At 45.3% G+C, this 25,166-nt stretch overlaps 1 protein-coding gene across 2 annotated transcripts in view; it reads left to right on the top strand.

Annotated features, from left to right (window-relative positions):
• Positions 1-25,166, top strand: part of DIS3L2 (DIS3 like 3'-5' exoribonuclease 2) — a 288,990-nt gene that overhangs the window by 12,154 nt on the left and 251,670 nt on the right. For both annotated transcript variants that reach the window (XM_019503424.1, XM_019503425.1), the window contains exons 3-6: positions 8,330-8,488; positions 8,780-8,922; positions 16,506-16,559; positions 20,799-20,900. In XM_019503424.1, the coding sequence (XP_019358969.1) occupies positions 8,330-8,488; positions 8,780-8,922; positions 16,506-16,559; positions 20,799-20,900 (458 nt within the window). The remainder of the gene's footprint in view (positions 1-8,329; positions 8,489-8,779; positions 8,923-16,505; positions 16,560-20,798; positions 20,901-25,166) is intronic.

Raw genomic sequence — 25,166 nt, 5'->3', positions numbered from 1 at the left:
CATGCTCTTGTCGGTCTCTCTGATGGTTTGGGTATCATCCTCCTCTCTAGTCTGTTGTGCCAGCATGAACTGGGGAGCAGCATCCCACATGGGCTGGGAGAAGCAAGGTCCTGTTTCGTCCTGTCTCAGCAGGAGAAAGCTACCTAGACTTTTCCCAATTGCACCGGTTCCCAGCCTCCAACCAGTTACCTAAATCGCATTGAAAAGCTGCTTGGATATAAAGCCTTAGGGCAATTTTACATGTGTTGCGGGATGCGGCACTGGGTGCTTTAATTAGTGGGCTGTGCTAATTAAAAGCACCCACGCACCACGTGTATCAGTGTCGCCACGCATCCCTGTGCTGAACAAGTCAGTGGGGCACTTTGAACTAAAGCTCATCGAATATATTTTATTTCAAAGCGTGCCACTGCCATTTTTTTCAGCACGGCGACACTGATACACATGATGTGGAAGACTGCCGGAGCGGGTCAACTTTTATGCTCCAGCAGACTCGGTTAATCAAGCCTGCTCTGATGCGCACTGGATTTCCAGTGCGTCAGAGCAGGCTCCGCACACGTGTCCTAAGTGTCGAGTGCATCTCAGCTCTCATGTTCTCTAGGTGTAGATGGTGCTCAAATGTATGTGGCAGCTAATCCCTAATGGCCAGTAAGTGAAAATTAGTGGGGATGGGAGCTAGTTCCGGCAGCTGCATTTCGATGCATCGTGTACTTAGTTACCTTTGCTTAGTGCTTAGATTTGGGCTGAATCAGCGCATATAACCATAGGTCTGTGTTCCTCTCTGAACGGCTCTGTAATTAACTTCAGGCTTAACTATGCTATCTGCCAGCGGCTTCCTCCTTCCTCTTTAAAACCCTGCAATATTGTTACTCTACCTTGCTTTTCCATTTTCACCCTCCAACGTGTTCCCTTCCCAGAAATCTTCCCTTCTAAACTGGTTTTGCAACACGCGTGTAACTGCGTACGGTTTTTTAGCTTTGCAAGCTTTTTGCATAGTGCTTCCGTTCAAATTCTCCTTTGCCCTGTAATTAAACCTGGAGTGAGTGGATTGTGAGAAGAAGTTGTCAGCTGTCTTGGTGGAGCAAAGAATATGCTGTAGAAACGTGAGTCTGGGATTTTTTTTGTGGTCATGTTTAACTTGTGCAGAGGTTTTATGCTAATAACAAATAAGGAACTTGCTCTCTCTCCTAGAAGAGCATGAACTGGATGATTGAGATTTCACCTCTGTCTCCAGTGACTCTCTTGGTGAAAGCTGCACCTCGCTAAATGAATACACTTGAAGTCTCTCTGTCCTAGTGAGATATCTGTAGTGAGTTCCTTTATTCATGTGACATTTTCTTCTCTTGCCAGCCACATTGCCTTCTGAATTATTAAGCTGCAGTGTTCAGTCTGTTGCTTTGGGGTATTGTAAGGTGTGTTGATATGATCTTGATACAAAAATATTATCAAAGCATTCTGCGTGCTCTTAAATCAGTGCGGCATTTATTGAGGATGTTGCAGGTGATTTTAATAATGCCTCTATTGCTGAGTGACTGACTCTTGCAGAATCCTGCTTGACCTGCTTTCAGACCAGTCTGGCTTTCCTGGTGCGGGTACAGACCTCTTACCCTCTTGGCCACTTATCCAACAGCTGTCTTTTGTGTGTTTTATTTTCCTTCAACAAAAAAGTACTTGGCTGTTACCCTTAGCGGGATGTTTAATCTTTTAAATCCTCCAACTATTCAGCAAAACATAAATAGCTAGCCTCATTTTTGATCTGTCTAGAATTAGTATTTGTACTAACATAACTTGCGTTTGAGTTCACTTTGTTGGAGTTTGCTGTTTTTTGCCCATCCTGGACAGCTTGATCTAGTAACTTGATGCCGGATACTCCAGTAAAAGCTGAAGTGCTGAGAGACCTGGCAACTTTATTACGTAATGTGGCATGTGTTGGAAGTGGAAATTAGGGTGGAAATTTCCACAGTTAGGGTGGAAATTAAAAACCGAGTAACATACTGTACAGACGTCACCTTTTCACAGGTGTTTATGGGCTCCTTTGTGTCTGAGAAAATATGGAAGTGGCTTTTAAATTGCCACTGTATTCAAACTTATGGGATAGGAAAGCTTAACTACACAGGCATAATGTTCCTAATGTAGATGCTTATACCAGCAAAAATACCAACCCCCCAAATACCTTCGCCAGATTAGCTTATTCCACTTTGGTGATTGAAAGAAACCATAGCCTGGTGCAACTGCATTAATGCAAAGGCTTTTGTCCATAGAGAAATGTCAAACAAAATTGCACCCTGGCCGACATTAAAATACTGTAATGGTTTCTAATGTAGACAGGGCTTTGTGTTGAGTTGTGATGAGTGTTGCTGCTTTGTTGTGGAAGGGAGAGTTGCTGGAGAGGGAGGGAGAGAGCAGAATATGACCACGTGTGGGTCCAGGGTCATTTTCCCAGGAGGCAGAGGGTCAGCGCCATCTTGCGGAAAGCAAGGCATCCTGGTGGAAGTAGGCTCTGGCATGCAAGGCTCCATTTTGATGGAAGAGCGCTGTCATTTGGTAGGACCTCAGTCTCCTTGGGTCACATCTGGCTGGCACAGCTGAGAACAAATGTGGGCATATTTGAACCTCTCTTGCACCACACTTACCATCAGTCATACCACAGTTCACAAGGGATTGGGGGACTAAGCAGGGTTTTGGCACCAGAGTTATTCTTGTTTTCATGTTAATTATTTGGTTGGTTGATTCTTGCGCTTTGGTTCTGGATATTGGATTCCGATCAATATGGCAGTTGACCTGCCCTTTAGCTCACAGACCTAATATCATCCCTTTCTGCTGAGTATATAGCTGGGTTGAACGCAAGGATGAAGATCAGGGAGTCTGGGAGGGATTAGAAACAATTAGGTTCAAACAATCCAAATGTGTTGGAAATGAAGAGGAGCAGTGTGTAAGTAGGGACAGCTATTGAGTAACCATGTGCCAAAGCCATCTCATTAGCTCGCAATAAATTGTTTGGTTTCTTTGTACCTCTTCAATGGTGGAGCTTGTTTCCTTCCTGTCTTGGCTGTGGAAGGTGGGGGCTGTTTGAAATCATCCCAGTAAAGAACTAGATTATGGTCTAATACTGGGAAGAGTGAAAATCCTTTTAGTTAAAGTGGAGAGGGTTGACGCCTAATCCTGGACCAGTGTCGTTGAGTAGTAGGTGGAAGTGTTGTGTTGGATCCGGACAATCAAGAACATTGTTTTGCTCAAGTGTTTTGCCATCGTGCTGTTTTAAAGCCTGAAAGGACTAATTTAATGTTGAGAGAGTGCATGGAGGGACGGTTGCCTTCCTTATGCTATAGGGGTGGTGCTGGAACCATGCGACTGCTGTGATGCTCTCAGTGGGTTTTGTTCAGACTGGGAGAACTGGGTTAAAATATGAATCACTGTAATGTAAATCAAACAGAGAGTTCAGTTAAAGGTGAAAATGCCCAATGAGTTAGTGGGTAGACTTTGACAGGGAAAGAGGAGACCTAGATCCGGATGACTTTGTGCTGTGATCCGGTCCGCAAGTACAACAGGATTCTCTAACTTTTGGATGGGGGATGCAAGTATGCAGTGGGAAATTTAATAGGTGATGCTTGTGTCTGAGTGGGCAAACATGGCATGGCATTCATTGCACTCGGTGGAGATGCTTCCTGTGGGGTGAATCTTTAACTTGGGCCCCCATCCTTTTTCATGGATGTTTTTTATAGATGAAGAATGTAAATGCCAGTGGGTCTGGGGGTTTTATTGTGCCTACTTTAGCCCTTGCAGTTTGAGTTAGGTCCAGGACTCTTCCAAAGAGCCTGTTGAGTAATATAGTGTGCTGCATTAATGATTGCCCTCACCCCCGCTCCCTGGATCTGAGTATAGGTATTTACATCTCAGCAGTAGGTTACCATCTGTGACTTTAGGCTAGAAAGAACATCAGAAATTGCTGCTGTTATGCGCATCCTCACCTTGCTGGCCAGCCTGTGGGGGACTTTGCTTAAATTCAGACTTGTAGAGAAGTGATTAAATCGGATTTTCATAATAATTTTTATTATTTCAGTTAAATCTGCATGTGTGGGTATTCTTTTCAGAAGAAAACTCCTGTTTTGATTGAATATAAAATACAAAATCAAGACAATTGATGCTAAATCAGAACCCTTTTATTTTGAAGTAAAGTCAATCTGTGGACACTTTCCAAGATAAGAAAAACTATTAATCTTTTAAGACCAGGAAAGATCATTAGAATCCTCTAGGTTCTGTCCTGACTTCCTCTATCATACATGCAAGAAACATCACTGATGGTTTTTGTATCAGGGTCGTAACTTCTGGCTGAGTTTGAGCATGAAAGACATCCGGTGTTGATTTAAAGCAGGGGTGGGCAAAATATGGCCTGTGGGCCAGATTTGGCTCGTGGAGGGAGTTTGTCTAGTCCATGGCAGATCCCTTGGTCCCACCTGGCCCAGGTGCCATCTGACCTGTGGTGCGTCTCACCACCCTCTGGGCACGTAGCGGGGCTGGGGCAGCTCCATAGGTGGACTGCCTTTCTAGGCAGCTCAGGCAGCGGTGGCTCCTTCCAGCTGCTGCTGGCCCCAGCTTCGTGGTACTGGGCTGCTCCCTGGCTCTTCTGCACTGCCATCGCTGCCCCACTGGGCAGCCTGGAGGCGGCAGCGGTGGTGGTGTAGAAGAGCCACAGGGCAGCCCAGGCTCAGGCTCCGGGCAGCTGCAGCAAGAAGGGCCTGGCAGCAGTGAGGGGGAGAGGCCACTTTTCCCCATGCCCAGCAGCAGCAACTTGTGTCCGGCTGCTGCTGCTGCTCATCGTGGGTCGGCGCAGATGTGGGGCAGGCCGGGTTTGGGGCAGCGCGTACGGGTTCTAGCTGGTCCACTCCGGCCAGGGCACGTCCAGAGCAGGCACGGGGTGGGCTGGGGTTGGGGTTGGGGCTGTGCACTGTTGGCAGTGGTGGGGCAGAAGCGCAGGGTACACGGGCTCCAGCCTGTTGCCGGGAGGAGGGAATGGGGTGCTGCTGGCTGGCCTATGTTCCTCCTTGTGTGGCCCATGGGCCCAAATAATTGCCTGCCCCTGATTTTAAAGAATTCAGGCAGTAAACAATCCATCATGTTTCTTTAGTAAATTGTTTCAGTAGTTAATTAACCTTTACTGTTAGCATCAGAATTGGTCTAGCTTCAGCTGGGGCTGGTCCTGCTTCAAGCAGGGGGTTGGACTAGATGTGACCTCCTGAGTCCCTTCCAACCCAAATTTGCTGTGATTCCAGCCATTCATGTTTTTTTTAAAATACTAGGTTAAAGAATGATCAGAAATCTTTACATCAAGTAGGTACGCGTAGGGTCTGGACAGACAAAGCAGTCATACCACTTTAAAAAAAGTGTCACGTGCCTGCTTTCTTCTGTAGTAACTGGAAGCTAAAATGGAGCAATTTACTCCTAGGTGAAACACCTGCCAAATTACCAGAATTTAGCTTCCATGTACTGTGGGGCAGACAGACAAACCAGTTTCCATGGATCAGTTTAGTGCATAGGAAGCTTCCCTTTAATTTTATAAGGTTGCTTCCTCTCTTCATAGTCCTAGAGGGGATCGAGTTACTTGTTTAAGTTTCTTGAAGAAAAATACATTTCTCCTCCTTAGTTGGAAGTTACCGGTGCAGACCAGCCTTAAGATACGAGCATGATTATTTTGCATTGCATTTGCAGACTGTCCTTCAGTTGGAAGAGTTTGGAAGTGTTTTATAAATCACCTAAATGCATTCCTAGGGAATAACCACCATACTTACTTATAAACCATATGCACCCTTTTTCCCATAAATCATTCCTCCAAAATTGGGGTATATATCTGGCAGGGGAAAGGTGATTTTCTTTGCCAGAATAGAAGCATGGAGATGCTGTACTGCAATGGCTGCTGTTTCTCTCTGGGCCAGGAAGCAGCAGAATCCAGTTTTAACCCTCTTGCAGCCACTTTTGGCTGAGTAGTCAACATTCATCAGTGGCTGTGATAGGGTTAACATGACAGCTTTTGCCTGAAGCAGCCAGCGAGCTGACGGTGGGCAAGTGAGCTGCTGCATGCAGTCAGTTCACAGCCATGACTTGGAAAAATTATCTTTCTTTTCCTACATTCTGCCTTCCAGGTGCATGTCTTGTTTGGGGATGTCTGGCATACAAGCAAATACCGTGCAACTCCTATGGCGCACCTTGTGTCCTGGACAGTTTTAATTTACTGGTTATTTTGGTCAATGGTGAGATATTCAATTCAGCACCAGTCATCTACAGAGTGATTTCATTACTGTTGGTTTTTGGGAAGGGTTGTGGTTACCCAGCCTGAATATTATCAGATGGCAGGAACAGCAGAAAAGCATTCGGAGAAGATTAATTTTGACTGCTTAGTGACTAGCTTTGAGGGGCAAGTTATCTAATTGAGAGAGGCAGGCTTGTTTAGCTTAGAAAAAAGGCGATTTAAGTGGGGGGGGGGCAAGGCAGTCATCTTCAAACCTCTGAAAAGCTGTCATCAAGAAGAGGGAAAACATCTGTTCTCCCTCGCTGCAGAGGGCAGGACATGAAACAATGGCTTTCAATTGCAGCCAAGTAGATTTAGATTAAATATCAAGAAAATACTCCCTTAGTGTTAGAGCAGTTGAGGCAGGGCAGCAGCATGCGCAGGGAAGCTGTGGAGTCTCCTGCAGGGGAGGTTTTCAAAGGAGGCTAGATGAGCATGGACAGGGATCATTTAAGAGTATCGTGGGGAGGGCACGATTGGCCCCGAAGACCCTTGAGGCCCCTTCCAACCCCGTGGTTGTAGTATTACAAAGGTAACTCCTGAATTGTGTTGCAACAAATGACATCCTGAAGTTCGATTTCTCTACCCCGGTGGCAGCTAATATAAAGGTGCGTGTAACTTGGCATCTTTCCCTCCAATCTCCACCCCATAACACCGTCCGTGTACGCTATCGCCTCTCTTACACTTGAATCTGTGGTTTCAGTCAGGCTACATTGCAGTTGCAGCTCTCTTTCTGGTTGTGTCCCAAAGCCATTCTCTCCAAGCTGAAGTGCATGCAAAATGCTTTGTCAGATGTGAAGAAACCATGAGAGTCCTCCTCTCCCCACCATCTAACAGTACCACAGATTCCTCATTTTGTTTGTGGATGTAATGCAAAACGATTGCTCTTGCATTTAAACTTTCCATGGGCTTGCTTGAGCCAGCTTCTTTCTTTCTCGCTCTCCCATCTTCTCAGTTGCCTTGCTCCTCACTACTTGGCCGCTCTTGGCATGGGAGGTCGTTACCACCAGTTGCAGCTGGAGAAGCACAGTCTCCGTAGCTCCCCATCTTATTTCGAATCTCCCCTGAAAACATGCATCTTTTCTCCCTTGTCTGTACCTCTTAATATCTTTCCCCTCTGCCGCGTATTTATTTCTGTAGAACAATTTAGGGGGCTGAGTTTGTAAGGGATGCCATACGCTGTAAAAATTTGCGTTGGACCTCGGACAGACCATTAACAAAGTCGGTTGGCCGCCATACATTTTTCAGACTTGAAGGTATGAGCTTAGATTCTGGGCCTGCGGCCAACGGGCTGGAAGGCGAAGCTGCAATGACATGTTCAATATCCAGGTGGAAGGCCAAAGGGGCAGCTGTATTGCCTCACAGTCCCTCTTCCATCCAGGGAACAGCACTGGCATAAGCTTTTAAAGCTGCTGCTTGCCTGCCAGGCTGCAGGCAAGTCTGAGGTCGAGGGCAGAGAAAGGTAAGGTAAGCCTTTGCAAAAGATTGTGGCCTTTTCTAAGCAGACAGGACTTGGTTCCTGCTAGCTCTTTACCCAGTGTCGGTATATGCAAGTGAACAAAGGTCTCAGTGTTCTTCCTCTAGTAGCAACAGAATTAATTATCCTAAGCACATTGATTTTTTTTTTCCTAATACTACCATGTTTGTTCTTCATGCAATTCAGAATGGATTTACATCTCCTTGCTACCTGGGGGTTTGAGGAGGGCTTTGAAACCAGTCACACAAACAAACCAAGAGGATAATGAATTTCCCAGGATTTTGGAAGTATCCAAAGGTGTGTCCAGATGTTAATCTAGGAGTTTCCAGAGTTTAATTTATGCTAAAATAAGTTAGTGGGGGAATGAGGATGCATGAAGAGCCAACATGGGATTGCAAGTGAGCTACTGGAATAACGAATTAATGGAAATGACTTTTCTTTGGGGTTGAGAATGTGGCCCATAAGTGTGGCTCGTATTCGGCCTCTCTGAATATGCATATCTACCATGGATAATAATGTGGGAAGTGTCCTTTTTTTCTCATCCTCCATTACAAACCTGTGTTTCATTTCAGGTGGGGAAAGGAGAGTCTTTACAAGGACCAGAAACCACTCTGAATCAGCCAGAGCTCCCCAGCACCTGGATAGGAAGAGGCAACTCTCTGAATCTCAGATAGAAACAGTGAGCAATTCAGACTGCCGAGTAAATCCTAGACAACTGGGAACACCCAGAGGTATTCAGGCAAAGTGTACATGCACTTCAGAAACATGCTGCTTTGAAATGCATGCTCTGACACTGCTAAAAGATGGGCTGGGGTATTGTGTTCTCAAATCTGAAAGGAGCAGAGAAGGACTGTTTGTAATATGTGGTCACTCTAGTCCTGAAGCATGTTGTGCACCTGTCACCTCAGCAGGCTGCTCTCAGAAGTTCAGTCTTGAATAGAAAGGCTCCATATAACTGCAGTTAAAGTACACAAATGGACTCAGGTTCAAAAGGCAACGTGTGGATTTGTATCCGTTTGTAGGAATGGCCCATGCTGCTGTCTCCACCCCGGGCGACTGGAAGAATCGAAATAAACCTGGCAGAGGGAGGAAGAAGAATATATTTGAAGCCTACTTATCAAAGGAAGATGTTTCGGCGGGGTTGAAAAGAGGCGAGCTTATTCAGGTGCCTAGAACATACGCTGCTATTGCTCTTTTGTTACTGATACATCTGCGGTAATAACAGGGGCTCATAATAGCATGTCACCCATTTTTAGTGCATTTATTATTTGGTGATTTCTTTTAGAAGGGGGTGGGGGTTTCTTTTTGTTTCCCCAGGCAGCTCTGGGACTTTACAATTAAGCTTTTTTGTTCATTTAAGTTTTTGGGCTGTGTTGGTTGCATGTACAGTAAAACCACTGATCCACAAATTTGATGAGTCTCAGAAGTCTGGTCCTACTTTTCAGCAGAGTTTAAATGGCGGAGGCAGTGCTGTGATTAATCATCTGTTACGAAGACCTCATTACTCTTACAAAGTATGCCACTGCACACAGCTGGTGGGGTAGACTCGAGAGAAATAAAATAGCGATAAATAGGCAAGGCCCTGGAGCAGTAGCAAATCTTTATCAGCATAAATAAAAAAAGTTTACCCCAAGCAAAAGTTTCGTTCCTCTGGAATTCATCTGGTCTCAGCAGCTGGGTGGGCAGTCTTGCTTTCCCCAAGGCATTCTGTCGCTTCACTCCTGTCTTTCCTGTGGCTCTCTCTTTGGGCACGTAAAGATGAGAAGTGAAGCTGGAAGTAAAAGCTGACTGTCCTGAGGACAAGGTAGTGTCCTGGCCCCACAGGCATGCAGCGAAAGATCATAACTTAAGCGAACCAGGTAAAATAAACCAAAGCCTTCACAGATACGTGCTGTGTAGAGCTGTGGCCTGGGCTGTGTGATGGCAAATTCTTTTGGCAGGTATTTGATAGATTGTACTACACATTCATGGAAAGCCAGACTCTTGTGTTTTTGTGGTTGTGCTGTCAAAGGCCACTGAGATTGGCACTCCATTTTTATTTGAGAACTGGCACCAGAATATATGCCTCTTCCTTTACCATCAGTCAAAGGTGTGGCACTGTTAGAAAATGAAGTTTGAGGCTAGAACATGCTAACACAGGTTGGCTTATCTGCTGGTTTCCAGTCAGATCTTACTAGAGCACCTACGGTGTTGTTGCAGCTTAGGACTGGCACACCGAGTATACAGGGCATTGTACAAGTATTTAAAGGGTAACTGGAATCCCAGAACTGAAGGCAGCCATATGGCTTCATGTAATCATAGTAATATAAAAAGAGCCACGTCCTAAGGGAGCAGAATTTGGCAGCTTGGTTGAACTGGCCAAAGTGAAGGGAGGACTTTATGAGAACAGTGCAAATCCCTTCTCTACTGTGGTACAGGTGAGCCTGCTGGTGTCCTTCAGCAAGGATTGATCAGTGGCCTGCTGTCACCTTTGACTTTTTTCTGGATGCATCCTTCTTTCCGGGTAGACTAGTATGTTTATGGAGTTGGTACAGGAAAAGGAAGAAATGTCATTCCTGCAGTCTCCAGAGAACAGTGCCCAGAAGAGCTGCCTGCTTTTCCTCTTCAGGAGTCAAAATAGTTTTCTTTTGTGAAGGTTCAGCCTGTTTGGGAACCAGAGCCAGTCTCAAGTGAAAAGCCTTAGCCACTAAAATGATACAAAAGCTGCGCAGAAACTGTCACGACCCTAATTGCAGCTTCTCCGTACTTTTATAAAGGAAAAGCTTTCACTTTTTTTAGTATGAGTTTCACAAGTGATTAAGGTTTCAAACAGTTTGTCAGACTTCTCATTACAAATGTTGTAGCCAGAACACAGAGTTTGGAATTGCGGAAGGGATTCCATACAGCACGCTTTCTCTTTGGAGAATGATATCTGCTCACCTCGGAGGGTATAGATGTACAAGCAAGGCAAAAAGGGCATGGCTTTACTGCCCATCAGTTGATCGGTGATAACTGCCCATGTACACATTCTTGCTTCTCCGTAAGTGGAAGCTAGTCTTCATAACTTGTTCTCTTTCAGAAAGGGTAACGCTGCTGTGGTTTTAGATTTTGCTTTACTGACAGGTAAGAGTGTACGCATGGGCAATTACAGTGAAATGACTGAAACATAAAGCCTTGTTCACTTTCATCCCGAGGTAAATTCCTTGTATGTCCATCCCCTGACCGGTTGTAGAAAGGGTTATACATCGCATCTTAACTGACTTCAGCTGTGGTCCCGAGTGTTAGGTTGGCCCCAGGTGATTGCAGTCTGACAGCCCCAGGTATCTACACCTGGAAGCCAAGAAACCCAGTGGAGATATTGGAGCCCCCAGCTGTTCTGTATCTGTGTCAGGGGAGAAGCCCTCCTTGCTCAGGAAGCTGCAACCGCACGATGCACCAGCCAAACCTTTCAAACAGCTTTCTTGGTGCACGTTCCAGCGACTTGGCATAGTGGTGGCAAGTACAGAGACAAGGCTTAATGCCCACTGCAATGGTGCAATCCAACTGCAGATGATAGCAGGCATGGCAGGTCTCAGCTGCAACCTGAGGATCCCAGGGAAGCGATGCCTTCCAGAGGGCCTCGCACACGCTGTCAGTGGTGTAGCTCCTACTGCAGCTCACGTACTTCTCCCGGACAGAAACTTTCCCACATGCCTCGTTAAGGTAACGCTGCATCCCTTTTCCTTTGGGCCAGTTTTCTGTCATGGGGGAAGGTACTGAAATCCCCAAATCTGGATCTGATGAAGGAGATATAGAGCTGTGTGTAGCAGCAGGGCACTGCAGCCCCAAATATCTTGCGTCCCCTAGTGTTCTGTCGTTAGCCCTAAAAGTGGCTTTAAATGCACCCTACACAGGCAAGGGGTTGGGATGAAGCCCCAAGATCTTCTCAGGACTCTCAGTAGACGACTGGGTCTTCAGTGCTGCTCTTTAAGACCTCTGAGGAAGGAGGGAGCCAGCTTCAGAATTACTTCATTGGTCTCTACAAGCAAGATGTTACTGTGCTATGGAAATGCTCTTTTTATCGGTGTCAGTGGCTGTGTCTATACTTTACCTTTTCTCCTGGGCTTCTGGCAGTGTCTTTGTCACCGAGCAGTAGGATCACCCAGAGGACTCTGGGTGGCTGAGCACAGAAATAGGTCTGTCACATAGGAAGGACCCTGATCTCAGCTCTGAGGAGGCATTTCTGAAAGTTTTAAGAGCTGTTCAGAGAAACGCTTGGTTTGGACAAGGCTTGTCCTTCCCCGAGCAGGGAGTTGGAATCACTGTGACTTCCTAAGGTCTGTTCCAGCCCTACTTTATCAGGCTTCTGTGATACAACTGGACTATAGCAATGGTTTCCTGTAACACGGTGTTAGAAAACAGCCTCTCTGGGACATCTGCGATCGTTGGGGACCTCCTGCACAAAATCTTACGAGACCTGGCTGGATGATCGCAACAAGCCTGGCAGTGCTTTTGCTCGTGACAGGTGCTTGTCAACAGGGAGACCAGGGAAAGACAGACTGTATGAATTTCAGGTACTGTATTCAGTTGTCTGTTCTCATGGAAAGGATTTGTTGGAGTCTGTCCCATGATCACACCTGTCTGAGGAATCCCGTATTGATTTGCCACGCTGTTGAACTGAGTAGTTGAACAGACTGTTTAGAGTCAGATAATGGATGGTGGCTGTCTATTAAACAACATGAGCAAAAGGGCCTTTCAGCATCTTAGGGGGCTGGACTCGATGATTTCGCAAGGTCCCTTCTAGCCCTTACTGTCTATGAAATCTTGCCAACATTATTCACCAGTCCAGGTCAAGGGCTGGGTGAGCAAAGTGAGCAAGACTTCTTGGGCGTTGGGGTCTAGATGGGTAAATGTGAATGCTGATGTACAGAGGCCCTGAACTGTCATCAGAATAACGTCCCTTAAAGAAAGCAGTTTCTTCAGAAGTGTGAAGACTTGAGAGGGGGAGAAGACTGATTTTCTTTATGTAGCTGTGGGTTGTTTTTAAAGCTGTTCTCAGCACTGGCTCGATACTTAAGAACTGCCCTTTTCTGTGTTTTTACATCACAAACCAATCTGGGCACGCATGTTATGATAGCTGATATGAGCAGCTTGATTTGGGATGCTTGACGTCTTGTCGAAGCATCTGTTGCTCTGGTTCTACAAGAAGAGAAAGAGTTGGGAAATCCTGTCTTCTGTGACCTGTGAGGAGCGTAACAAATTGTAATTCCTCATTTTGGTGGGTGTGAGAGGTTGACCTGAACTATCAGGAAATGTTTTAGAAACCTGGCTGCAAACCTTTCCCCTCCCAAAATGCTGGCTGAGCTGACATAAAAACACTGATAAATATAGCAGCTATTGTTTGCAAGTTATTGTAAAATAATACAGCCCTAGTGTGTGACATCATGAGACCCTGCAGCCAGCACCTCGGCCCCGAATACACACATGAGAACAGTTGTTCTCTGCAGATGGGGAGAGCGACCGGTTCCAGATATGATATCACAGCGTGAAATGTACTACATTGTAAATAGGATTTTCATAGGCACAGATAACAGGACCCATCTGCTTTCGAAGATAAACCTTGGGAGTTCCTCGCTTAAGGGAAAGATCGAGAGAGAAAGTATTTTAATGCTACTTGACATCAGAGTTTTGAGGCTGGGGATAATTATATAACGTGTATAAAATGTAAAGCGGCCTTGTAGTGGTAAATATGCTGAGACTTTGATATTCAGCCAGCACACGCAAATTGAGTGCTGGTGTTTACAGACCCAGTTAGGTGCCTTACTGGCCACGTATGCAAAACGTGATTTTCCATTTGTACGTGAGATACTGGCCTGTGACTACCTGCAGCAGCCTGGGCTTAACTATCTCAGGGAGGTCCTTTAGCATGACAAAGGGTGTTCCTCCTTTGCTCTGGATGTACAAGCTCGGAGGCTAGATGCAGGCACTAATGTGGCTGCTCTTTTTCCAGTCCATGCAGGTAGTTTGAGTCTCTCCGTGGCACTGCTTTGTACCCCCAGGAGACATATTTTTTGCTAAACACTACTTCCCCCCACCCCCCGCCAACATGTTCTTCCTTGCGTGGCTCTCAATAGCTGTCTCCTGTTTCCAGCTTATCAGGCTGGTGATTTGATAACTGACTGTAGTAACAAGCTTTTTTGGTGCGTTTTCATGATTGAAATGGGTTCCAATCCTAAAGGAAGCTATTCCTTGCACCTTTACAGTGCACTAGATCTCATTTTGCTTGAGCAGGGCTCTCTCAAAGGGTGCTCTTTTTGACATCATCTTCCATGGTACGAACAACCAAAGGAAATAAGTAACTAGTCAGAGTGTTAATTCTGCAGCAAATAAGACATTTTGCTGCAAAGAGTACAAATCAGGTCAGAAGGATATAATGCATAGTTATAGAGCTGATTTTTTTTCCCCCTTCTGGTGCCGATGGTTTTAAACTTTCAAAAAAACAAAAACCTTTCACAAACTATCAGATTCTTCCTTGAGCCAGCAGAAGTTGCAGATGTGTTCAGCTTATTTTCCTGGAGTCAGAGTGCTTCCCAGAATACATAAATAAAATAAAATAATATGCTGCAGTGAATTTATAAGGAAGCCGTTCCCATAAGAGATTCCTGTCATTGCTAAACACAGAAGTTTGAACGCAGATGGAATAGATTTTATATAACAAATTGAAGACATTATCCCAAATACATGGATGAAGAAAGCTTTAACGTTTCATTCAAAAGGAAAAGCATTTACTAATGCAGCTATTTAGCTATAATGCTATTTCATTTTTTCTAAGACTAACATTTATTTAGTTTTAACTGCATCTGTCTGATTGCAGTTCTCGTGACACTTTTGCAATTGAATATTCAGTATTCTAAAACAGCCCATAATCCACTGTTTGCACTTTCCTTTCTTCTCTAGTAGCTAACGTGCCTGAATACAAGCAGCAGAAATGCTTCCTTTATGTTAATGACAATATGACCTGTTGTAGGGGAATCTAATCCTGACTTGGCAAATAAGGAAGAAGGAAGTGCATGTCCTCTAAGTGTGTTTGCACTTATTTAAATTTAAATGTGGCTAAACTTGATTTAAGCCTTTTGGATCTCAAATGCTTTTTTTTCTTTTTCCAAATGCTCTTATTTTAGAAATAGCTTTTCAATTTTGCCTTTAAAATACCTTTGCCATGGAGTTATTGCTACTGTCCGTGTTAGTGAGCAGTTCAAAGGCACAGCTGGACTTCAGGAAGGTTTTCACCTTCTGGCAGGAGCCACTGATAGAGGAAACATTTCTTTTTTTTCCCTTCTGCCTTCAAAAGTGTGTGTGTGTGTGTGTGTGTGTGTTAACATAAAATGCATCTTATACATATAACGAAATGAAGTCTTTTAAAAGCGAAGAGTGTCTCACCAAAACCAGATGAAAAGTAGGGGACTGTTCTATTCCTATTATTTCCATTCCTGAATGTAGTATAGGGTTTGTGGCTGTTGAGGTGGCCCTACTCAGGTGGTAGGGATGGAGGAGGGCCTGGGTGATTTCTGTTGATTGGATAGTAGCAGCAGATAAAACTTTCAGAAAGTTCCCCTCTAACCACTATCTGTTCTTTACGGTGACATGTTTTAGAGCCATGGGAAAGGGTGGACCTGGAGAAGGTATCTGCTTTTGGGATGAGGAGCATTCTGCACGTCAGTTAAAAATGTATCTGATAGATTTGACCTTGGGTGCACCATAAAACCTGAATGCAGGGAGATATGGAATAATTAACTGGTCGCAATATGTTTAAATTGCTACTTGCCTGATAACACCCTTTGCCTGAAAATACAGTATAACCTCATAAATCTGGCACATTGGGGAGTAGCAGTGGCCAGTCCCGGAGCAGCGAAGTAAAGATCACAATCTATCATAATACCGGTAGCCCCTGCTTAGCGCGCTTAATTGGATCTCGAAAAACTGAGTGTTAAACAGAGTAGTGTTAAGCAAAACCTGCTGCCAGCTAAACAATGCCCATGAGCGTTATAATGAAACTCACTGAGTGCTAAGTGGAATCCGGTATCAATGTAAAACGAGCGTTATAGCGCTAAGCAAAACAGTGTTAAGCGGGGGTTGCCTGTATCTCAAACTCACGCTGTCATGTTGCACATGTTGTGGTTGTAATGCAGCTTGCTGTCTTCTGGCAGGTAACTTAGATTTGGGTGGGTGTATTAGCCTTTTGTACAGTCCCAGTCCTGGTGGAGGCATGGTCCCTGACTGGGGCTCCAAGGTGCTACTGCAGTACAAGTCCAACAGTAAAGATTTTTGATCCAACACAGTTACCAGGTTTAATGCAGTGTTGCTACGGCTGTTGGGAAAGACTGTGTAACTGAGAGGCTAGCAATTTTCCTTAAAACTTAAATACTTTAGAAGGAGGAAAAAATACCAGTCAACAGAAAAATTAACTCTGAGAAGCATTTTCTGAAAGTGCCTTTCTTTCTGGTGTAAGGTTGGAAAGAATGGCCTCTGAAACCCTGACGTCTGCCTCCATCGAAGGTGGGAATTGGAGAAAGCTGTTGCATCTGAATAAGCCCATCCATTGCATTTTGGTTGGACGTTGCCTAGATGTTTAAGGCACTAATATCAAAACCTGAGAGTGATCATGGAAATGCAGATGCATCTGCCATGTTTCCCTGTAAATACATTGCTTATAACTGCTCAACTAAACTAATATTCTTTAAAAAAAAATTATATATTCTAGGCATAATCTTGAATCCTCTTTTTCTTAAGGGCCCACTGAGGATCAATCCAAAGAAATACCACGAAGCCTTCATTCCATCTCCGGTAGGTATAATTTACATCTCTGCTAAGTGTAACACTCTGAAGTGCTTAAGTGAATGTTTATTAAGATAGCAGTGATACTATGTATAAAATGTCATTTAGATTTGTGTAGCAAGATAAATCAGTTGGGAATAAATTTAAATAAATCCTGAAGATATGCATGTAATCTGAGGGAAAGACAGAAACCCCCAAGCAGCAACTTGTTTTTAATACTGTAAAGTGCTGTTGAATGTATCTGAACTTTCATCGAAGGGGGGATGTGTCCTTTTAGCTTACTGGAGCCAGCTGAACCCAGGTTTGAGGACCACCAGTTAGTGTAATTGTAAACCCTTGGTTTATGGCTACAGAGGGTTTATAGATTTTCCACTGATTCAAGCTAATCTTCCCTAAACAAATATGCTCTCCACTTTCAATCTGCTGCATGAGCTAATTTGAAAAGTTGGTCCAAAAGTAACGCATGTGATTCTTTTTAAGGCACCTTTGCCTGTGCAAAGTGTTTCGAGCTTGGCTTGGGGCTTGCTGCCGTCACATAGGCCCGTTCTGTGCTGCTCTCCCCCTTCCTTTGTCACCAGAATAGAAAGACTCCTGTGCTGTTGAGGCCCTCAATTAGTCAAGGTTACCTGGCAGCTGGTGTAGCCGAGGGCAATCATTTGGAAGTGTTTGGATCAACACTTTGGTGATGATGTGGAAGTGAATTGCCTCTTGAAATGAGGTTTTGTTTGGGTGTAGAGTAGAAACCCCCCCCGCCCTGTCTCAGACAGTGAAGTGCTGGTGGCATGGATGTCTCCTGCTTCTGGGCATAATTTTTTTCTGAGCCTGGATTGAAAATCCAGAGATCTCTGCTCACATCCGTTGTTGCTCAGTCCTCGATGATGATGACTTTAGCCTCTTTCTTCAGGGAAGGACTTGCATTACGTAGTGTGAGGCAATGAGAGAGACTCTTAAAATTCACTGGGGGAGGAGGTACTTTTGCACAGCTGTTTGCAGTGCTTTTGTAAAGTAGGCTTTGGTGTGGAACGGGGAAAGGAGTGGTAGTCCTTTCTTTTGCTTTCTCAAGTAAGATAGGTGTAGACTGTTAAACATATTCCCTTAAACCACACAACACTGGTGAAGTACTGAGTCCAGCTGCATACACAGGAGCAGCTGGATTTGAAGCTCTATCCTTCATTCCCTGTGGTGCTTAGTGATTGCCTGGTATAGTCAGGCAGGGGGCTTGTGTACTGCAGTGCATGGGCACTGCAGGTTAGTTAAGGATATTCTGGCCATCGTTTGCGGTTTCCTTCCCTTTGTGGGTTAAATCGCACCAACTGCTCTGTCTCCCACTGGGAAGAAGCATCAGCACCTGGACAAAGAGGACTCTGCCCAAGGTGGAGATGGTCACTGTGAGGCTATGTGCCGGGGGATGCATCATTAGCATAACATTACCCTCCATCAAGGGCGGCGGGATGGCTCGCAGCCCTGTCGTCCCACAAGACTATCCGTTGCTGCCAGATGCTGAAAGAGCTACAGCTGTGAAAAATCTCCTTCCTTCCCTTGCAGCTGGCCAGGGCAGAGCCCCCTGTTCCGTCAGCCCCTGCCTTGGCTATGATTTCATTTGGTTCGTATGTAGCAGCTGGTCACCTTGAACACCGTGCGGCTCTGGTTGTACGTTGTCCCAACTGCTGCTATTGTGTACCGTCTCCGCGTTGAAGGCAGAGGGAAGGGCCCAGGCTTGACCTGACCTTTAATACCTGCCACAGGACTATCTCCTCTTCGCACTCTGCAGTCTTCACCACTCACGGTAGCTGAGCTCTCTTGAACGGTGGAATTGTCAACTGCAGGAGGGAGTCTCTGAACATGAGGGATGGAGCTGTCTTGGCGGCTGGCCTGTGACTGTGGAACTCATTTCCGGAAGAGATTAAAATGACCGCAAATCTCCCTGCTGTCAGATAGAAATATAAAAGACTACTACTGTTTTCTGAGAAGGCGACATAGTCATAAAATACTTTGCCGAATGGGAGACGGATACAGAGGGTCCAGTCGCCAGCAGCAGTGCGCCCTGCAGCTAATACAATGTAAACACGTAGGCATAAGTGTAGACCTTTTAAGTTATCCCAATATTATGTTGCAGCTGAATCCCATTTTAATGACATTAATAACATGAAACAGCAACTGACTGTTATGTTGGGGGGAGAGTTGGTATGGTAGAAAGAGACAAAAAAGAGGGAAATCCCAGACATTTTTGGAAATGTGTAAGTTAACCCTTGGACCACAAATCTGAGACTCCAAGTAAACAAATGTTACATTTTTTTATGGTAGTTTAAGTGGCTTATGCAGCAAAAAGCTTTAGGCCACTTTTTAATTACAGCCTCTCTAGGAGGCACTGAACTAACCCATGTAGAAACACGTATACCTGAAGAAATTGTTTAAGATGAGAACTTTTGGCGGCAAATCAAAACAAAAAAATCCCTCCTTGCTTTGTCTGGCAGCATAAATTTAATTAGTTGGCATAGTACAAGCCAGTGGTGCTGCTGGCAGAGACAGAAGCTGCTTTTATATTTTCTTGCAAAGTTTAAAAAAAAATGTACGGAGCAAACACATTAGCACATTTACCAACCCTGTCCTGCAACAAGGCAGTGTTAGGGTAGAATTGTAAAGCTACTTTAAAAAAAAAAAAGACATTTATCTTAAGAGGGGTCGCTGAATTTTCCTTTTTGTATATATGGTATTTCGTTCAGGAGCTGATGGGGGCAGGAAAAAAGAGAGCAAGGACCATATGTAAAAAATCTGGTCGTCTTAAAAGAGCAGTTTCTAATTTGAATTATGTTGGTCCAAAAAGCTTTGCAATTTTTCTGCATCTTGTCATGGGAGGCAGCTTTTGCACAGCTGTTGAGCTGCTGCTGCTGCTTTTTCTTCTAAGACTCATTTGCTGTCTTGGAGAATGGCTTTCATTTCATAATGGCAGCGCACTGCCCCTCTTTGTTTCACCGTTTTGGAACCTAAGCAGTGCAGAATACTTCTGCAATGTTAAATCCTCTTAGGTTTGAGACTGGATAAAATGGCAATTGCTTTTACCAAGTGCTACAGAATTGTGAGCAAGTGGTTGAAGAACCACCAAAAAAAAAAGAAAGAAAGAAATGGTGACTAAGATTTTAGTTCCCTTGAAGTTGGCTTTTCTTGTGGTTATGAACAATAATTAAAAAAAACATTACAGCCAAAAGAAACCCACAGTTAACTTGGTTAGGAAAGAGAGTGAAGCTGCATGATTAGAAAATATTTCTGAGTGCACAGATTAATAGTGAATGCTTATTGTTTTTGCATGTTCAAGGTGTGCTACAAATAGCCATACAGAATAGCCTGTGTTGAGTTACACGGAGGCAGAAATAAAGGCATCAGGAGCGCTGGAGAGTAACTAAACAAAATGAAGTGTGTAAAAGTAAACTGTCCCCTGCAAAAACCTCACAAGTCCGTCACGAAATCTTTAGACTGCTTTACCTTTCTTCACCCCTTCTGGGGAAAAGCCCCAAGCCAAATCTAGATTGTGAGCAGAACATCAGCTGATCATGGCGTGTACTGCAGCAGCAGCTGTTACGTAAAGGCGTGAACGCAGAGAGGACGGGTTTTAACATGACTGTTCCAGCAGAAGGTCTGGTCTGAGTTGGCATTGCCAGGTCAACATTTCAAACCGATTTTATGTCAAGTATAGGGAAAAAAATGAAATTGGTTGTCTCTTTTCAAAGTACCAAATGCCTTCAGAGCATGACTTCTTTGTGACCTCCAAGGGTCTTGTCCATGGCATGCCCCTTGCAGCTTTCTTACCCAGGACCTGGAAGCGTGGGAAGTTCTCTTTCACCTTTTAACACTGCTCTTTCACCTTTTAACACTGCTTTTCAGGATTCCCTGGCAATGTATTCGAAGAGCTGCAACTTGAGGGATAGAGCTCCCCTTTCCTAACAGTCGCTGGAGGGGAATTATGCTGAGGTTGCAAATGATAAATTTTGAGGGCTTGGCTTTGTCTCGTACACTGTATGGAACTACTGTGCTGGCATGCACACAGGAGCCGATTTGCTAAGAGAGACTCTGTGTTGGAGGATGTCTTGGTGAAGTTTAGCTTCCATGTACATCTGCAGTGCAAATGTGTGTACATCATGGCAAATGTGTGTTCTGTTTGCCATGACGACAAAGCTTTTTTTAAAACTCTTGTAGCAAGTTGAGCCTAGGGTTTTTGGTCTGGTATTTATTCTCTTTGTCCTCTTCCTGTAGGATGGGGCACGTGATATCTTTATCGATGGAGTGGTTGCTCGCAACAGAGCCCTGAATGGGGACATTGTGGTGGTGAAGCTGCTTCCCAAGGAGCAATGGAAGGTCGGTCCAATGTTTATCTCTATGGCTTGCACAGAAGGAGCCTATTACGATGTCCTCCTCTATGCATATTCACATATGGCCTTACTAATGAGCATAAGAACTTTATACAACCCTATCTTAGATAAATTATGGCTTAAGCTTTAGCAGATTAAAACATTTTATCTTTTAACTAGTTTATGACTAAAACATTAGAGAACACACTTGGGGTGGGAAATAACTAGCTCCCATTACTTTGGAATGCCTGTGTTTTGCCCAGGTTACTAACCTAGAATGGGAGATGTGGCCCTTTGTTTTCTACCAAACTGGCTTCGTGTAATGGCACTGAGTGGTTTTGCTTGGCCAGATCTGGCCCGCCAAGGGATTCTGTCCAGCCCACAGCAGGTCCCCTGCCCAGCCCAAGCACAGGGGGCAGGCCAAGCCATGGTGCATGCAGCTGGTTCTGCCACCCCCGGCCATGTGGCGTGGCAGTGTGGTGGCCAGACTCAGCTTCTTGGCAGCCCTCAGAGCGGCAGCCCACTCTGCGTGGCTGCTGTTGCCAGTCCACCCCGCACCCGCCACACTGGGTGCTGGAAGGAGTAGGTGGGCAGGCGGCGTCTCCATGGAGGGTGGGCTCAGCTGGGCGGATGGGATGGGGTCACGGGTGGGGTGAGGAGCAGTGTCTGGGAGCAGCCTGGGTGGGGTAGGGCTGGGATTGCAGGATGGTGTCAGTGCAGGGCTGGGGCAGAGCCATGACCCACTACCCGCATGTCTTTGCCTGTGGAATGGGCACTCATCACAGGGATGTGCGGGGAACAGACCATGGCTCTGCCCCAGGCCCTAGCTCACGGCCCTGCGTTGGTACGGCCATGCGACCCTGACCCCACCCACCCATCCCATTCCTGGATGCTGCTCTCTGCCTGTCTGCTGACCCGTCCCATCTTCCCAGCTGAGCATGCCCTGCCCGCAGGGGTCCCAGGCCAGTCTTCATGGAGACCCCACCCTCCTGCTCCATCTGGTGCCCTCAGCGGTGGGTGTGGGGTAGATGGGCCTGAGGCCAGTTAGGGTCAATTGCTTCCCCCATCTCTGCTGTTGCCATTTCAGGGAGGGTCAGCACACCCTGCACCTGGCCCGCAACAGCTCACCAGAACTCCTTAAGTGGCTCTCCAGCCCAAGTAATTGCCCACCCCTGCTTTAGTTTGTGGGACCTGGAGAGCTTATTTTGTTCCAACTCCAAATCTCACAATGATTCCAGCCTTCAAACAAATTCATAACATGGAATAACTCAAACAATGTAAACAGGTATTGCTCTATCGCTTGTCTTGTATCCTGCAGAACTTTACTTGCCAAGTGCTGTCGTCCTTCTACCTGGCTGTTCTGCATGCAGGTGACAGAATTGCCATATATTCTCCAATGAAAATATTTAGATTTTTTAAATTCCTTTCTAGTGTTTGAAAAATGACCTGCAATATTCAGGTTGTAGCCATATTGGTCTAGAGGAAAAAGCAATCAGGGCTCATGGTAGAGGTGATGTCTTTTATTAGACCAACATGCTGGTCTAATAAAAGATATCACCTCTACCATGAGCCCTGATTTGAAAAATGACCTGTAAGTTGAGTTGAATAGGTGCAGTCCTGGATTAGACAAATGAAATAGGTGCCTGTTCTGTAAGACTAATATCCAGACTGTTTTGAACAGTTCGTGTCCTTTAGGATAGCAGGGTCTTCCTATTCCTCAACTACCTTCATGTCCTCTGTTGGAAACAGGCTAATATGAAAAGCTTTAAGCTTGCATGGGCAAGGCCTTCAGTTGAACATTAACTGGAATCTTTTGACTTCCATGCTTTTAGAGCCTCAGAATGATTGCATGGATATTTTTAGAGCTTCATTCTTTCCTCAAGATAATCCTGAAAATCCTCTGAGCAGAAGACTCAGGTCTATATTGCACAGTGTTTCGGTGAAAATCTATTATTCAAAGGATACTGCTGCTGCCTGAGTATTGAATGGGAAGCAAACGTGATATAAATGAAAGTAAAGCTGAGTTCACTAGAGTTGTGGCTGTTGTCATGGTTGGATCCCCAAATGCATATCAGTGCCAAAAGATCAGCTCAGAATGTTCTTCCTGTTCTGGGCAAAACATTAAGGAACACAACATGAATGGAGGTGTGGGGTCTGACTGTTGACTGGGAAAACTATATCTTCATAGTATATGAGTCTAACTCTTCCACAGTGAACTTTGCAAAATTAAATAGGTGAATCATACAGTAATGCATGAAGTCACACAGATGGCTACTGTAGGAAGTCCTACTCTGTTTTAGGCGTATAGGTTGTAGCCGTGTCGGTCTAAGGACACAGGCAGACAGGATTCTTTGGGTAAATCCTATGTCTTTTATTAGGCCGACTCAAATTGCTGGAAACATTCTTCTTAGCAAGCTTTCAGGCTCAAATACCCTTTGTCAGGCTGAGGAAGTGTGCGCAGATGGTCTGTGCGCTCCATCCAGGAAGAGCACAGACCATCTGCAGATGCTTCCTCAGCCTGACGAAGGGGGCGTGTGCCCAAAAGCTTGCTAAGAAGAATTTTTCCAACTATTTGAGTTGGCCTAATGACAGATGTCAGATTTATCCAAGGAATCTTGCCTGCCTAGTCTGTTTTTTGCATTCAGGGGTTGACTCAGCCTTCCAGCTTCATAAGTTCCCTGGAGTCTCTTGCTACTCATTTATGTTTGTATAAGGTCTTGAAGAAGGTACCACAAAGTTGCATTGAGATTTGTTACCATGTTGCCAAGTAATTCTCACTGATTAGTGATAGATGGCAGGCAACTAGCTATTTTCAGTTCTTTTCCCTTCATTTACTCATAAACTGCTGTGAAGTTGCAACTTGTGTTAGCTTAAGAAATATTGCTGTCCCATTGGATATTTTGGTTAGGAGCTGTGCTGCCTCTACTATTTCCTTGAAAAATACAAATCAAATGTGCAATAAGATTGTGACTCTCTGAGGATACCTTGAAAAGTGCACAGATTTGGTTTGCTAGGCAGTCACTTTGTATAGTAATGGTTTTTTTGCTGTTACTATTCCCAAACCAATGTTTTGCACTGCACTGAAGACTGGATTTATGTATTTTTTTGTTGGTAAGCCTTGATATCACAAAGGATTAGGTTGTTAACACATCGGACTTATGTGGCGGTGGCTCCTGTGCTCTAAAAGGCCTGGAAATGGTGTTGGGGGTGGGGGGGTTGTTGCTTTTCCTAAATCAGCTGGTTCCTTGACCCAGATTGCCTGTCCTAAAGATGCCCCTTTTTGTTGTGTGCTGGGCTTCTGCTGCATTGTAAAGCTCCAGTGCTGTTTTAGTGCACGCGAACCCTTTCACTACCATTTGTTTATGGCTGGCCTAACCAAGAGCGTCTGAGAAACTAGTATATATGCCTAAAAAAAGGAGACTGCTGCATCTGATAGGCTAGCATGAGCCCTGGATAGTTACCGTATTTACTTGCATACCACACACACCCTTTCCCCAAAAATTAGCCATCCAAAATTGGGGAGTGTGATGAAGGAGGCTAGGGGAGAAAAAGTAAGGCTCTGAGAGAGCTGGAGGACAGGAGAAAGTCTGAGAGGGGACATGGAGACGGCCCTGGAGTGGACTGAGAGAGGTCTCAGGCCAGACAGGGAGGAAATGTCCCAGGGTGGACAGTGCTAAGTGCAAAAGAGGACAGAGGGAACTGGCATGGCACGGCATGCAATACATACTGTCTGCTTTGGAGCAGGCTGCTGTACAGTTGGAGTTGATCATACCCCTCTTCTTTAAAAGAAGAAAACGCCCCCTCCTTGGGAGTTGGCCAGAAAGGAGGAGCGGGGTGCTATGTAGCATCAGGAAAGCCAGGAGCTGAGAAGAGCCAGGGTCTCAAAGCCATAGGCTTGCCTCTTGTGAAGCGGTGCCAGAACTGGCTTCAGGGGGCCATCTTGGGAGGGGGAGACCAAATAAGGCTGCTTCCAGAGGGAGTCCTGAGAAAGAGCTTTTCCTTTGCCCTCAAGAAGGGCAGTTTGATTCTTTTCATGGCAGGCAGCACATCTTAAGCCAGGATGTTGATTTCTGCACCAGGACAGAGGCATGGAGACATTGATGCCAGGGGCTGTGCTCCCATGTGCCTCCATAGAGCAAGGTAGAGTCCGCACACCAGCATCACTTGCCCTCCCCTTGTTGCTCAGCCAAATGCCAGGAGTTTGGTTGTAGTTTCCAGCCAAATGCCCCTGCTCATTGACTGGAACGATCTTTTTTTTTTTTTTTTCCCCTCC

This window comes from Gavialis gangeticus, unplaced genomic scaffold (assembly GCF_001723915.1).
Source record: "Gavialis gangeticus isolate Ggan-Ray unplaced genomic scaffold, GavGan_comp1, whole genome shotgun sequence".
In the NCBI taxonomy this organism is placed as follows: Eukaryota; Metazoa; Chordata; order Crocodylia; family Gavialidae; genus Gavialis; species Gavialis gangeticus.
Note: the sequence above shows the minus strand (reverse complement) of the source record. Positions and strands in the feature narration are given on the sequence as shown.